The sequence below is a fragment of the Nilaparvata lugens genome, chromosome 13 (genome assembly GCF_014356525.2).
Source record: "Nilaparvata lugens isolate BPH chromosome 13, ASM1435652v1, whole genome shotgun sequence".
Classification (NCBI taxonomy): Eukaryota; Metazoa; Arthropoda; class Insecta; order Hemiptera; family Delphacidae; genus Nilaparvata; species Nilaparvata lugens.
Genome location: NC_052516.1, coordinates 30679367 through 30696028, shown reverse-complemented (window position 1 = coordinate 30696028; position 16662 = coordinate 30679367). Strand labels below are relative to the sequence as shown.

Genomic DNA, 16662 nt, shown 5'->3' with positions numbered 1-16662 from the left:
GGAAGATGAAAGCTTCCCTGCTGTCTGAATATTATTCAATATCCTCCTCCATTAAACTGATTAAGCTGGGGATTTCCATCGTGATTAGTCATCAAAGTATGGGTCTTACTACAGTTATAACCATGTCAAGCTAATATCAGTGAGATACTTTGCAATCTCATGTCAGTAAGGTCATTGTCAACTTAATAGGTTTATCAGTGGCAATCTCTTGTCAGTGATATTCATGGCAAGATCATGTCAGTTGGACTTATGTCAAGAATGTCAGTGAGATTTATGTTAAATTCATGTCAATGAGTTCTTGGCAAGATTATGTCAGTGAGATTCATGTCAAGTTCATAGGTCTATCATTGATATTCATGGCAATCTTTTATCAGTGATATCCATGGCAAGATCATGTCAATTATATTCATGGCAAGCTCATGTCAGTAAGGTTCATGTCAAGCTAATGTCAGTGAGATTCTTGGCAATCTCATATCAAAGAGATTCATGTCAAGCTCATAAATCTATCAGTGTAATTCATGGCAATCTCCTGTCAGTGAGATTCATGGCAATCACATGTCAGCATTAATTATTTGATTATGTCAGCAATTATTTAGAAGGAACTTTGACAGTACGAAGTGAATTTCACTATAATGTACTGGTACATAAAATGGTCACTATCACTGCAGGCCGAGAATCATAATTGAAACAATATAGAGCTATACTGTAATTATAGATTGAGAACTGTGTTGATACCGTAATGATAATATTGATTAATTCCCATGATTTCTTTCAATATCAATTTTCGCTATCGGTAGCCTACAGTATTGAGAAGCTGTACTGTATCAAAACAAATTTGATGCAGTGAAATTTTAAATTTCATAATTTCTTTAACTAGAAAGTATTTACAATATAGGAAACAGTTTTTTTAATACAATCTATGTTTTCCTGCTTTTATTGAATAACCTGCTTTTAGGTCTAACCTGTGGAAATAAAGAAGAAATAGGAAATGTCAAATATTACTTGGCTATCATTTATCATACAAATCATGTAGGTCTATTATAAGTTACAGTGGTACTCGAGTTCACAGTTTACATTGGACGAGGTACCCGGGTCAACCACAGTGTGAATTTACGCTGCCTTATTTGTGTATATTATACGGTACTATAATTGAGGCGGTATACGGAAAAAGGGCACATAGAACTACATGCCCTTTTTCCGGAGATTGCTTTATTGGATCGGCCAACTTGTTCTGCATATAACCTGAAAATATCAAACAAAAATCTTGAAAACTGATGTTGGTACAACTGTTTATAAACAGCGGTGTCAAGGAGGGATTTGGTGGTCAGTGCTTCTTATGTTTATGTCCAAACCTTCACCAAAGTCAAATAAGTTCACTTTCATGAATTATTCTATTATAAAGGTAAAACAAAATGAATCTTTGCTGTGCTCTGAAAACTTCAATACCGGTACTGTGAATTTCAAACAATTCAAATTCTTGAATGGTCCTGTTCCTGACATTCAACCACAAGTGATGCCCTACCCGTATTTTAATAAAATGATCGAAAACTTTTTTATATGTATATAACTTTTTAATTTAGGAGAAATATAGCATTTAGCATTGAATAACATGTGTTTTGTAGTTTATCAAACCCAAATAAATTTGGAAAAAGGGCAAATAAAACCAATTTTTCAAACATATTTATTGGAATAAATTATAAATATAGTCATGTATCATTCTTAATCAACATGAGATCAATATATTGAATTTCGATTTGATACTAACAGAATGTTTAATTCAATTATAAAACACATTGATCTATCCAAACTAAAAACTTAAATGAGATTTTTTCAAAACAAAATTTTGCTCTATGTGCCCTTTTTCCGTATACCGCCTCAATTACAATTTATCAATTTATTACAGTGCCTAGGTGTCTAAATAGATTAGATAATTGGATTTTGTCTATGGTTTCTTTGTAAGCCAATGCCACTAGCATCCACAGTATTAAGTATGAGTAAAATTGCACACAAAATGCTTGAATAATAATTCTAGAACAATAAAACGACAGAACTGAGCAAATATAATTTTGCTGCTATTCTCAATAAAGGCCATTTGTTGGCCTCGAGCAGCACGAATTCACTTTCAACAGTCAGCATTCGTAAAGCATCACGCTCATGCTGCCCATACTCAACCAATGCTGACAGATTGATGTGAACATCACTGCAGCAAATAGTAAGCTGGGAGCTCTGACGACATCCTATGACGTATTCAAACACCGGCCAACATCATATTCAATCAAATTCTGCGTCGTTTTCGCAAAAGTTGAAGTATTTGGGTGTTGTGGACAGTATGTGGTAGTGTTTGTGATGTATGAGGGTGTTAATAGTGTGTTATTGAGTGATAACACTTGTGATATCCGGTGTAATGTCGAAATACCGGCTCTATTTTGTTTACAAATTTCGGTGCAAGGTTGGGTTTCTTTGTTTGTAGGTAGAGCTGTGACGTTTCGAGGGGTTGCCGGTCAAAATGGTGGGGCAAACTAGGTCATTGGTGGCGCGGTGGTGGGGAGCCAATCAGCGAGCTGGATTTGGTCACGTGGTTTTGTTGTTATCTGTCAGCTGTGCTAGATCGAGCCCAGCTGGGAATCAGTAGCTTTCTGCTCTTGCTAGTGAAACGTTCGATACAGCTGTTGTGACGGCCTCTCTACACTCTAGCCTTGTTTTCCGGTGTTTTTCTGCTAATAATATGCATTTTATCAATTCGAAATCGTTTTCAATTGTTCGCAGCGTTTTGGAATCGATATTTTGTTTTGATTTTAACACTTAATACAGTGGTGATCTTCGTGTTAGATACAAACTCTATCCGGCTTTGTTTGGAGAACTAGCTAGTGACATTTTGTGCGGTGTTGCTTTGTTATATCTGTAATATTTGTGTGCTCTTCTCTTGAAATACGGTGAAAAACTTAATCGTGCTCGTTATTTACGTGTATCTGGCCGTATTTTGAGTGTTAAAAACTTTCTCTTGTGTGTCTAATTTCCACCTCCATTGAAAACTAGTTACTGGTAAGTTTTATTTATTCTTGACAAACAACATAGTAATATTATATCATTATTCTTATAATTTGTTTAACCTTTAATAATTTTCCACTTTCCTTATGCTAAGTATTGGTGTTGTGTTGGCACATAACAGCGCTTGGAAGGTGCACAAGACCGGCATTTTGAAAGCTGGCCTTAGAACGAAACCTTTTATTAACAACCAAGGTCATTCAGAATATATTACGTTGCTACCATTTTTTAGTTACGAATGCGATTCTCTATACAAGTAACTGAGGTTGAATGTCAAACGTATTATTTGGTAGTTTATTATTTTGCACATTGCTTCTATTTCAATTTTTCTACTAAAAAGTCACATACCTCTGTGTCTGTCTCAGCGTTTGTAAAAGTGGGTCGCTCATTACAAAATTGTTGATTGTTTCAATTGGTTGAACCGGTAACATATGAGAGATCAATCGTCTGAGCAAGGTAAAAATTAGATGAAGAAATATGGTTCCTATTCTCATGTTGAAGAATTGAATTCTATTGTTTCATCCGGATTGTTATCATACATTCCACTACAAACTGCTACCAAGCAGGTTAACTATTAGTAAAAAAAATTCATTTTCCTAAACTTAAATGATTACCATAAGTTTTATATTGAACAGTAATGGTTGTCATTATGGTTTAGGAGAAATGCGGTTGAATACTTTTAGAACATATTTATGTTGGATTGTGATTTAAAAACAAAATAAAATTACATTCAAAAGGGAATTAAACTCTTCTTTCTTTGAACTATTTGATATGACTTCTTCGCCATTCTACATTATTTCATTTAGTTTAAATTCTACAAATCTTCACTTTCAATTTAATGTGGACTAAAATCTCGAAATATGTGGCCTCAAGTTACTCAATTCCATTAAAATGGTTCGTAGGATTTCCTAGCCGGCAAAGTGACGTATTATTAGATTTTGAATCAGTGCCCATTGACCTAGTTTTTTTGAACGACTGTTCTCATTGACACAGTGCATTGCTTTCAATTTGGTTATAGGCTATTTTAAAATAAAATCGATTTGCTAATGGATTGCAGAATTTGGTATTCAACTGCTGGTTAATAAAATGCTGATTCGCTCAAGATTTGTGTGACTATGGCTCTAAAATTAAAAAATCCACTTATTATTTCAACTTGTCGTTTTTTATAATAAAAATATTTGTGCTCTTCTGCTTCTATATTCATTTTTACATTAGAAACTGCTAAGAATTATTAGGCCTATCTATTTCGTCAAAGTTATTTTATTTGTTCGAATGCATGCAACTTTTTACAATACTCTAACAAGTCAGTTATTTGTCATAAATTCAATCCTCAATTCACCTACAAATTTTGAAACCTCATAATGGAAATTAAACCATAAGTTTCATGTAGAAATAATCTTTACTCGAAAATGTTTTAGTAAAAAGTAAATCTCCTATTCAATTAAGTTCAGTCAACTCAACTCAAGTTGAGGTATAATTTTTAAAATTATTGTAATTAAAACTTTTTCTAAATAATAAAACCGGAAAACTGGTTCTGACATTCGAATGAAGCGGTCATACCGATCTTGCCACAACCACCAACCACCGGCCGGCGTTTCTGAAGTAGTGTACTGAAGAGACCAAAAAGGTTGCTGATAGTTGCTGCATTTCTCATGATTTTTCCTGTAAAATGTTTCGAGTCAAATACTATCAGTCTATATTTTATTATTTTAAAAGTTTTTATTTATTAAATTTTGTTCTAAATCGTAATTTTGTGGATAAAGTTGGTGGAATGCTACGAAATCATCGACCGCTGACAGCGCCAATCCGCCAATAGTGGCGAGTTGAGTAACTAGAGCCGGCCATTTTCTACGACGCATGTGCAGTAGGTTCCGCTTTGTAGAGTGACGATCTACGGTGCTTTCGCGCCAGCATGTGTAATGTGTGACCGGTATTGTGGCTTATGATTATCATTATTTATCCAGTTGAAGTGAATTATTCACCATGAGTTTGAGGCGTACTCTTGCTCATAAGGCTCATAGAGGTATGTAGAATATATTAGTTTTAATTAGACTTTAATGAAGTTGTAAATTGTTGTCAATGTGGCAATGGCATTGAAGCGTTGGTGTGACCGCAATACATACGGTTAACTTTGTTAATAGATAAAAGTTTGTTGTTATTACTTTTCTATACTGTTAATCAAGTATAAAACTTGAAATACATCCATTCAACTTTTAAATTATTTTGTGTTTCATATGTATTGTAGAACTACTTCTACACACTTCTTAAAGTCGTTGAGGTTATGTCAACTAGTGGCCGGCATTGTATTACGGTACCGTTATGTCTGCTACAGTTTGAAAAGTGTCTATTTCATGGCAAAACTCAAAAAATTTATTCAATTTTCTTAGCTATTTCTTTTTTCATTCTTTCAATTTGCTTTTTCTGTCTTACGCCGTTTACTACCATATTTCATAAAAGAGGAGTCCATTGCAGCTTGAGTTAATTTCCATCAACCATCAAGGATTGTCATGAAACTATTAAAGAATAAGTACTCAAACTGTACATTGCCGTTTTAATAAAGAAAAGTTTTATAGAAAGTTATATAAAGTACCTAAGTTGTAACTTGAAACAACGAAATATTCACAGAACTACTTCAAACACAATCTCGCTTTCTCAAATAAATATGACCTTTGACCATTTCTGAATAATCTTGTGATCTGTATACCAATTGGGCAGTGAATGCTATCTCTTATTTTTCCACTTATACCATAATATTTAAACCTTTCACGATGCATTCAAGTTATATTCAAAGTAGGTACTAGTTTAGGTAAGGTATAGATTATCTCTTTTCTGTATAGGGCTAACTTACTTGTAATATAAATATAAATAAAAATTTCAGTACCCTTTTGAAGTATTTTATCACAACATGTTTCGGACATTTATGCCATTTTCAAGTGATAACTCTTGAAAATGGCATAAATGTCCGAAACATGTTGTGATAAAATATTTCAAAAGTGTACTGAGATTTTTATTTTTTTAGAACACGTTGGTTCAAGCAACAGGTTACAATTATTCCTAATTCCGTGTCTTTGCTTACAACAATAGCTAATATTGCTATTTTGTTAGAATTATAATATTTTTGTTAGCATGTAAATTATTTAATCCTACACTGTAAGTTTCAGTACTTTCATAGTTTATGCCTAAATTACTTATTGAAGGCTCATCCAGTTGAATGTTATCCAAAATACATGTTTAGTGCACCATGTTCACGTTCAGCTACAATGTATAGTCATGATATTATTTGTTTCTTTTTCTAGATATTCAATGAAATACCGTACTTAAGTTAACAGGTTTGAATATCCTTCTGGGTTCTCTCCCGGGGGCTTTTATATAATTGCATCACAATAATATGCTTTAAAATTTTCTGCTAATATTAGAGATATTCATATATAATCCTTGAAGGTTGCTTCATTTTCAAAGGTTCCACTGTCATCTAAATTAAATGGAATTAGTTATGTAGGCCTAGTGTAAAATCTCCAGGTATGATTCACTTCTATTAGAGAAGAAGTAAATATGTATAGTAAACTAATTATTTATTGTTATTTTATTACAAAAAAAACTGGACAAGCTGCAGATTTGATTAGAGATTTAGTTTCATGCTGGAACCAAGGAACATTTTTTTCACAAAATACTTTATTTACTATACTCTATTTCTTCAGTCCACGCCCGCAGTACCAGTGATGTGGAAGTTTTAAAAATCTTAGAATTATAACTTCTCTCATATTATCTGTTTAACTTTATCCATGATTCATCTACTGAAGCTACCTACTTTAACAAATGACTGAACATGTTTCAGATTTGATTGATAGTTGTATTTTTCATCTATCAGATGTGACAAATGATATCCGATCCACTGTTATTGTAGAGCTGAGCAATTTGAATTGAGAATATTATGCTTAAATACAGCAGCCCCTGTTGAATGGGAAGCATGGATGTTATTGATGTGGGATACTGACAATTTAAAGTGGATTACTCTATAGCATTATAGGGTGTGGCAAGTCCCTATCCTATCAAAGTCGGCATTGTTTGGTAATTCCTTCCTACAATAACCTTTGTAGGCAACTCCCTGGTTAACTCAGTTGGCCTTACTGTACTTATGATTCTGTACTTGTACTTCTGTACCAACTGGAGTTGGCTGAGGTTCTTACTTGTTTCAATTGAAAAAATATAACGAAATTTACAACTTCAAATTGTAAGACATGCTATTTCTAACTTTGATTTTCTTATGAAAAACATAGTATGTATAGAAACAAACTAGTTTAAAAGTGTTAGGTTTTTCATGTAAAAATGGAAATAGGCCTATCCAGTTTTAAAACCATTTATCCCGAAAAGCAAAGCTGATATATAACACTTATTTCAGCTTGAATTTTAATAAACAATAAAATGTAATTGAAATTGTTGAAACTTTTCTATTCATCCAGCACTAATGAAAAATTCGCACAACTTAATATTTTAGTTTTTGATGGGAAAATATTATTTTTATACTACAATCAACTTGAAATGTCAAGTGGAAATATATTTTTATAATAATTTGTTCGTGATTAAAGACTGATTGATGACGTCAAGTATTTTTCTCCCCTCCACTTATTGATCCTCTTGGTATTGGTTTACTTAGGTGACATCACCTAATGACGATTCAATTTTACGAGAAACCGGGAGTTGAAATTTAACTCAATTTTTATGATAATCAAGTAAATATTTATTTATTTCATTTCACAATCACAACATCGAATTAATGATTTGAAGAGAATCGACATGATAAACACAAAACTGTTTCTCTCCCTAATTTTGATGAGAACAGTCTAATAAGTAGTCAACGCTCTTTCATAAATTTATTTTTCAAGAATTGTCTTTTTTGTTCGATAATGTATTGCAAATGTATAAGGTTGCATTTCCGGAGTTGAGTGACTTTACGCCTTTCAAGACAAGATACATAGACGCGACTTCTAATTTTAATTTAGTCTCGAACGATTTTAGACCAGGCTCCAGGCTTTATGCGTTTGAATCCTGAAAAAGGACTTGTCTAGACAATATCCTGGCTTTAATTTCTGTTTTCCGGCATTGAACACATACCTTGTTACTGAAGTGATTGATAGTGATTCATAAATTAAAATGGAAGAAATAATAGGATTTCAAAGTTCAATTTAGCAAAGTTGAGTTTACTGAAGATTCATCTAGAACTGTACGTAGCTTCATATTATCGTTCATTATCAGGTCTTATTGACACACAAGTCTTGTGAAAATTGTCCTTAAGAAAAACAATAACATTTATTTCAAAATTATGAAAGTTCAACGAAATAATACTAGATTGTTTCTGAAATTAACACTATTTATTCAGTCATGGACAATTATCTCACTCATGTGAGATGGCACAACAGGCTTATGCTCAAAAATGTCCCTTCTCAAATTTTTACTACAGTCCAAATTAAATTGTAGGTTAAGCTACTATCTTAACTGTCTGTAGTATAAATTTGAGAAGGGACAGTTTTGGGCATAAGCCTGTTATGCCTGCTCACATAAGTGTACTAATTGTACATTATTAAAATAACTTACTATTGTAAGTTGAAAGAAAAGATTGCAGTACATTTCACAACTTTTTCATTCACAGGTAAAAGTTTTAGTTCAATCCTTGGAATCTTCTTCATATTTTAACAGGCAGACTTTGATCTGGGTTGCCTCAGCTATTGTCATAAAATAAAAGAGATCTCAATGTTTCAATAAATATTCTGGCATTAGGGAGAGCCCACCCTTGAAGAAATCGAACTATCAAATTGCAGTTAGCTGCCATGTTTCCCCTTCAACACAGGAAGCTAACTCACTCAACCACCCACCCTCTCTTGGTTGTTCTAATCTTGTAACACTAGTTTTTTCCCTGCTTGTAATCGATAAGCTTGATTCTAAACACTGTGTTCTTTGAACTCACCAGACTTGAAAGATATTGGGAAGCTATCAATGGGGATCATCATAGACATGCTTCAAAGATAATTCAAATCAAATTTATTGTTTCATTTCCATAAAATATAGGTACAACATGATATTAAATAAGTTGAACATTGAATTTTTGGTGTAATAATATATTTCTGGTGTAATCTCAAAAATCAGCACCGAACCCTGTACTTGTTTATAAATTTTTGTTTGAATATCATAATCTCATTAAAATTGATGTAAAATTCATCGAGATTGCCACAAAATTGTAACAATTGACACTTTCCAGCTGTTTTTATTTTCTTAAATCTCTAAGGCACAAGGGCCAGTTAAATTTTAATTTTGATTAATTTCACGTGAACCAATCAGAGAAGGCTTTTTCGAAAAGAAGGCTTCGCTAATTATTGTTTCAAATCAAAATTTTGATTCGCAATTCAAACAATTGAGGGTCCTGCCAAACCCGAAGGTTTTTCGGCGGGAGCCCAGTTAGAAAAAACAAGCTACAAAAGTTAAAAATAAACTTAGACAAGATAAATATGACACTTCAAAGATTTTAAAAGTATAAGATAGAAGAAAACATACAAAGCACAAAAAGAAAATAAGAAATATACATCCGATTTTGCTAGAGAATTAATTGAAATAGGGTAATTATCGAAAACTTATTAGAAAGGAATGAAATAAAAAAGAAGAAAGGAAAAATTGTTTTACACACGTAATAATACATTTTTTTGTTAAGGCAAAACTTAACAATCCCTTGCATTTTTTTACGTTATGTTTTACTCTGTTATTACTAGTAGTTCTGTGAACAGTAGACCTCACGCAGTATCCTCATCCACAAGTACATGATTGAAACTATAGACCTTATGGAAATACAGCAATAGACTGGCTTCTCCACACATCTGTGTAATCACTTGACAGCTGATTTATGATGAATAATTCTATAGTCTGATTTTTACTCTAATATTGGCGGAAGGAGGCTCCTTTTTCCTTTTATATTTTCCTTGAAATGCAAAATTTCCAAAAACCTTGTATATACGTCAGATTTGCTAGAGAATTGATTAAAAAAGGGTAAATATCGAAAACTTATTAGAAAGGAATGAAATAAAAAAGAAAAAGGGAAAAATTGATTGCGCGTCGACGCGCAATTCAAAAAGGAACATACCTGTCAAATTTCATGAAAATCTATTACCGCGTTTCGCCGTAAATGCGCAACATATCCACATTTAAACATTAAGAAAAATGCCAAACCGTCGACTTGAATCTTAGACCTCACTTCGCTCGGTCAATTACGATTGCCCTGTTGACAATAACTGTAAGAAAAATCAATATCTTTTTGAGGAGCTAATTGAGTTTCAATTCCTACTTTGAATATTTTGTTTTTCTTTGTCATTTTTCTTTGTCACTACATTTCGGCAATGACACACGAATAATGGAGTACTCGTTTCTCTATGAGATTTCGGTATAGTGATAATCACTCTATTTAAAAGTTTTTCTAATAAATAGCAGAAATGCTTCCCATTCAACCCCAATGCTAACAGTTATATTTTGTGTTGATTTGATACAACTGAGTTGAGTTAGGTGTGACATCTATTGCTCTGTGGATGATTGTGTCACACACATGAAAGAAGGAAGCTGAGTGCCGTTTAGCATAAATAGTAACCGGGTCACACTCAGTAAATATGTGACACTCACTACTATCTGTGTCGCTATATGCGTGCGTATGTCAGTGCGCAACCACATAACAAAACTGAAAAAAGAGAGAAGATGAGGAGAGAGTTAAAAAGAAGAGAGAAGATAAGGGAGAGAGCTGAAAAGAAGCGAGGAAATGGGAGAGAGAGAGTTGAAAAGAAGAGATATAAGGGAGAGAGTTAATAAGCTTGTAACAAATTGGGAGGTGGTTGGGAGAAAAAGAGTTTGAGAAAGATAGGAGCATTAAACTGCGTAGATATGTGGAGAGGAAAGTTCACACACAACACTAGTGACATTCACTCAGAACTGTCAGCATTCCTTATGAATAACATCAATGCTTCCCATTTAACCAATGCTGACAGCGGGAAGCGACACTTTGGACAGTCACTATTCCCTATGAATGAGTTCAATCCTTGCAATTCAACTGATGCTGTTGGTTTAGAGTGAACCACACTTTCGCCAGTGCGAAGATTCTGTTTTTATTCAACATAAACAAACCGTAAAAAGAGAAGAGATGACCGACTGCTACTGACTTCCTGGTTTAGAACTTGAATAATAATCAACGTCATCATTATCATCATCAACATGTTAGGTGGTTCCCTTTGCTCTTTCCTCTTCTTTTAGTCCTCATCCTCCTCCACCGATTCCTCCTCCTTCTCCTCTTCCCCCTGTTCCACCATTGTGTGTGCAAACTTGTTCCTTCTCTCTACGATTCTTTTTTGATCACGTGACAGCAATAAAACTCGAAAACAGTGTCCAAGGCTGTTTTAATTGTGACGTCATAGGCAAAGGCTTTTTCAATGTTTTGCACCTCTCAGTCCACGCGTCTTGTTTACAATTTTAGGTTGGGTTGAATTGTGGTTAGGTTGGTAACAGTGGTTGCCGGATTGAGCCGGCCGGCTTTATTTGATACAAACATTATTATTCTTTCATATTATACAGTATATTAGATGATTCTTTGTAAGATGTTGGGAATGAGTTATTAGAGCTTAGTATACTCAACATGTTGATCATTTTGAAAAATTGAAAGTATAGGATCTTGAAATGATAATTAGCCTAAATACTCGTAAACAGGTCGAATTCATGAGATTGTTGCTCGCGTAAAGTCAAGGTATAAATGAGGAAGGTTGAATAAAGGATAGAGTTCAGTCTAAAATTAGATATATTGAAAGAAAAAAATTGAAAAAGTGTTCAATGTCTTCCCCTGTCTGCTTCTTTTTATACTTCTGTTTTTTTTCTTCTTAGGGCCAAGTCACATGAGGCGGTTTTCAGACGAGCCGTCAGGGCAGAAAGCTATCCGATTGGCTAAACATCAACTGATTTTTGAACGCCACCTCAATCAGCCAATCGGAGCTTCCTGCACTGCCACTGCCCACTTGTCTGAAAAACGCCTCTCATGACTCTGCTTTATTCTTCTACCTCTTCTCCTCATTTTTCTTCCTTTCCTGCCTTCTCCCTATTCTTCTCCATCTTCTCCTCATCCTTATTCTTCTTCTCCTTATTCTTATTCTCTGCTGTCTTCTTCTTCTCCTCCTTATTCTTCCACTTCTTCTTATTTCTCTCTCCTGTCTTCTGTCGTCCGATTCTATCTTTTTCATCTTTCCTGTCTTATTCTTCTACTTCTTCTCCTCAATCTTTCCCTCTTCTGTCTGCCTCTTCTTTTCTCCCTCATTCTCATTCTTCTATCTTCGTCTTCTTTTTTATCACGTTATTCGTCTCCACTTCTGTCTTCTCCTCTCTTGTCTTTTCTTCTTCTCCTACTTCTTTCCTTGTCTTCTTTATCTTCTCCTGCCTTTTTATTCTTCTTTTCCTTCAGTCTTCTTCTTTTGTATCTTCATGTATCTAATGTATCTTACCTTATGTATATCACGGTACATTTTATTCATTTATTCTTTATTATTTATACAATAAGTACATTATAAAAATATTCTGTGTGTTTGACAGGTAGCAGCCGACAGACAGTGACAATGTCGACAGGCAAGCGTCTAGCGAAACGCTCGATCGTAGGCACACGAGTGGTAGCGCCTGGTGAAGACGGGCTGCTCCACTGTGGCGTAATACAGGCGGTGAAGTCGGTCGCCGACGACCAGTGCGGCGGCGGCAATCGCTACACGGTGCGACTGGAGTCGTCGCGTCGCACGGCCGTGTTTCGCGACTGCGACCTGATCGGGCCCGGGTTCGGCAGTGTGCAGGGACTCACCCTGCAGCCGGGGCAGCGGGTCTTTCTCACTTACAACGGGCGCGAGGTCGCCGGCAACGTCAAGACCCATCACACTCAGAGTGATGAGGTTGTCGTCGAGATATGTCCACCTGGAACTGAGGTAAGATTATTATATTATTATGTCGACAAACTCATTTTATACTGAATTGTCATACATTCATGTTGCCTAATATTAACTAATATTAACTAAAATTTCTATAATTTATAGTGAGACCAACTTCATATTCGTCTTACTCATTTTAAATGGTCATTTATAACTAAGGTAAAATACTCATTTAAACAGAAAACACGACGCAGATAGATTGAAAACCACTGTTGAAAATGATCGCTAGATGATTGAAAGTACTCCAGTCAGTAAGTAAAAGTTTTTAATATTTACTTAATAATCGACTGCATGTCGTGTTCAAATAAATAAAAAAGTGTATTAAAAACCACTTATAAACTCACATTATGCAGAAATTGTCGGTAGCTTGGCTAACCTTTCTCGACTGCCTCGTTGTAGTCGTTGAGGTGAAATACTGATATTTACTTACTTATTTATTCATCATTCAAAATCAATGTCGTCAAGCTTATTTCAAACTTCTTATATACATTTCATTACATAAATTGGCGTGAATCCATGTTGCCTGGTATTTAGATTGAATCAAATTTTTATATAGTTTGATTGAGGTTATACAGTTGTTAGTGGAAATGATAGGAACGCACTACTGCCACTTTTCCGTTTCAACTGCCTTCTACAGTCTACTCCCTTCTTCTGCCTTGTGATTCAAGATATCCAGTTCCAATATACATAGTTATTTGATTCTTTCCAATGATGCCCACATCAGATTTTTTCCTTGTGCATGAGTATGAAAAGTGAGTAAATGGAATTTATGATGTGATCAAACTACCATGCCTTCGGCGGGATTCGAACCCACGAACCAGGAGACCGAAGTTTGTGACGCCCGTCACCCCTAGAGACCAGACCAACCCATCCGGAAAATCTTCAATTTATACACTTTGTATTACATAAAGTGTCATGTAAAAATGTTATAAGATACTGATATTTATGTCGTCAAATACATTTTATACTAAATAATTTGTCTTGCATTTATGTTGCCTGGAACTGGCATTGACTCAAATATTTCTATGTACAGTTGTGAATCACGTTTTACAGCTGTCAGTGGAAATGATAGGAACTCACTGCTGCCACTTTTCCGTTTCCATCGCCTTCTACAGTAGATTGCTGTAATTCAATCTATCCCGGTATATCTGATCTAATATTAATATTTACTCCTGATTTACTGAGAATCGTCCAAGGAAAAGTGGTATAGAAACTTGGAAATTATTAACGTGATTAATTGTGAAGAGATGCAAGAAATGAGATGCTTTACAGGAAGTGTATTGAAGATTACTCAACATTGGAGAGTGTTATCTCTGGAATATCCCATATTCCATGTCTCCTTCACAACTCATTAACTTAAGAGACACTCATCATTGGTTCTCGATCATTGCAGTTTTAAACTCATCAGCTTTATGGTTGATATTTTTGTAGGGAATTCCAAAATGAAGCAGCAATTAATTACCCTATAGCACATCCTATAATAAAGTAGCAGTGCATAACCCTCCACAAAGCCATCACAATGACGACCTTGTAAGGTCAATAACCTAATGGACAGTTCAATTTGAGACCTCACGTGATATTTCACTGTCAAAACCTACTTTCCGGATGAACTCTGAGTTCTGGGAAAAATTGCGGGTTCCGGTCAACCCCCCCCCCTTGTAACCTCCTCTTCATCCTCGCCTCACCCCAAAAACAACTACTCACACAACCCTAATCATACTTCCAATTATTTTAGTGGGCATCATTCCATAGCAGAAGCGGCTATGATAGGTTGCGTGTTGTGCTTTGTGAAATGTGTTGCTATTTGAGGAGTGAGAGAGAGGGAGGAGTGATTGTGAGTAGCAAAGAGTATGTGAGGTTGAGGGTGAGAGAAAGACAAAGGGATGGTCTTAGTGACGTTATGGTCGAACATTTCCCGGAATTTGAGTTTGGAAGAGAAAGGAAAGGCTTTGGAAGAAAGTGTGTGAGAGGGGATGAAATGGTGTGGAAGATATTGAGAGAGAAGGAGTGATCGAGTGACTTAGTGTGTGAGAGAGAGAGACTGAGTATGAGAGAGAGAGAGAGAGTGAAAGTGATTGTGAGAGACCGGTGACGTCACGTACCGTTTCCAGGAATTTGTGTTTAACGGGAGTATCATCCTCCACTGTCTCATTATCCCAGATGACTAATTTATTTGCTCGAAAGTCCAGAGAGCGTTGCACTGTCTACTGCTGACTGATCGCTCAATGAATATTGTACATCTTCGCTCAGTCATTGTTCATCAATAATGTAGGATAGCGTTTTTGCCGGTAGATTAAAGTTAGGAACGTTTTTTGGTGGAACGTTAGGGAACGATTGGAACCTAGGGAACGGTTTTTACGTGATCGGGCTTGGAAACAAAGCTTCATGAATTTTTGATAAATTGTTGTAATAGGTGAAGTCGTGAAAACTAAGTTTACTAGTGTATAGTTTACTAAGTTTATTAGTAACTCCTCATTTCCGTGTTTGATCGTTTTTTTTCTGAATTGGATATAAATATTTCTTGGAAGGAATAAAAGTTATCAAGTACACTTTTTCATATTTCATTAATTCACAGAAATGTACAGTAGTTTTTTGTATGAAATGTTAATTAACTACTCTAGGAATCTAACTTAGTTCTTCAAGTAATTATTCAATGTGAATTAATATAACGTGGAAAACAATTCTTGATAACTTTTGACTTTTTTTCTTCAATGGCTACTCTTAAATATAAATAAAAATAGAAATCTAAGTACCCTTTTAAAAATGATTTACTCACAACATGCTTCGGCTATAAGATATGAATGCCATTATCAAGTCTTGATAATGACATCATATAGCCCAAACATGTGTGTAAATCATTTTAAAAAGGTTACTTGGATTTCTATTTTTATTTATATTGTTAACTTTTATTTCATTTTAATAATTGAAGTAGCCTTATAAAGGAGAAGAGTATTTCTTGGGAGGTTTGGAAAGGCAAAATGATTTTGCAATAGTCATGACTAACGAGAAATGTAGTCTTCAGTGAGAATAGTTCATTAATTTATGTAGAATACTAACTGAATTTTTCTACTAATTATTTATGGTTCCTTGTTGAAAACTGTTAAACTGGTAGTTACTATTGGTTGATGTGATGTTGATTCTATAGCAGTTTTTCTGGGCAATCTTTAATTTTTAATAGGGATCTTCTTCTAATAGTGGTACTCTGCCAACTACAGAATTTACATTCTACCAGAGATGAGGGAATATCCTATAGTATCCCATAATATTCTTTTATAGGGAATATCCTAAATAGTACTCCTCTTCTCTCTGATTCTACTTATGTGTGAACCCTCCCATAATATGTAATGGTATTCTCTAAGAAGAGAATAGCTTTGTCCAAAAAAGCTCAAATTCATTGGAATCAGCGTAACGCAGCTTGTGTCTGGTGTGAAATAATACATCAATATTATTAATTTTTTGTTAGATTAGTGATTTTTCAAGACGATAGACATTATTGTCTATAACATTAAAAAACTATCAAGTATTTATAGAAAAATCAAACAAAATAATGATATAGATGACAAATATAATGTAGAGTTCTCCTCGTAAAGGTCAATAAATGTGTTTCCAAAGAGCTACGCCACAAAAATTCCTGGTCGAT

General features: G+C 34.6%; 1 protein-coding gene across 1 annotated transcript in view; it reads left to right on the top strand.

The window, feature by feature from the left end:
• Nucleotides 1–4914: 4914 nt before the first annotated feature.
• LOC111049539 (zinc finger protein 395) overlaps nt 4915–16662 on the top strand; it is a 132892-nt gene continuing 121144 nt past the window's right edge. The window contains exons 1-2 of the mRNA XM_039440419.1: nt 4915–5068; nt 12643–13019. Of these exons, the coding sequence (XP_039296353.1) occupies nt 5029–5068; nt 12643–13019 (417 nt within the window). The 5' untranslated portion in view covers nt 4915–5028. The remainder of the gene's footprint in view (nt 5069–12642; nt 13020–16662) is intronic.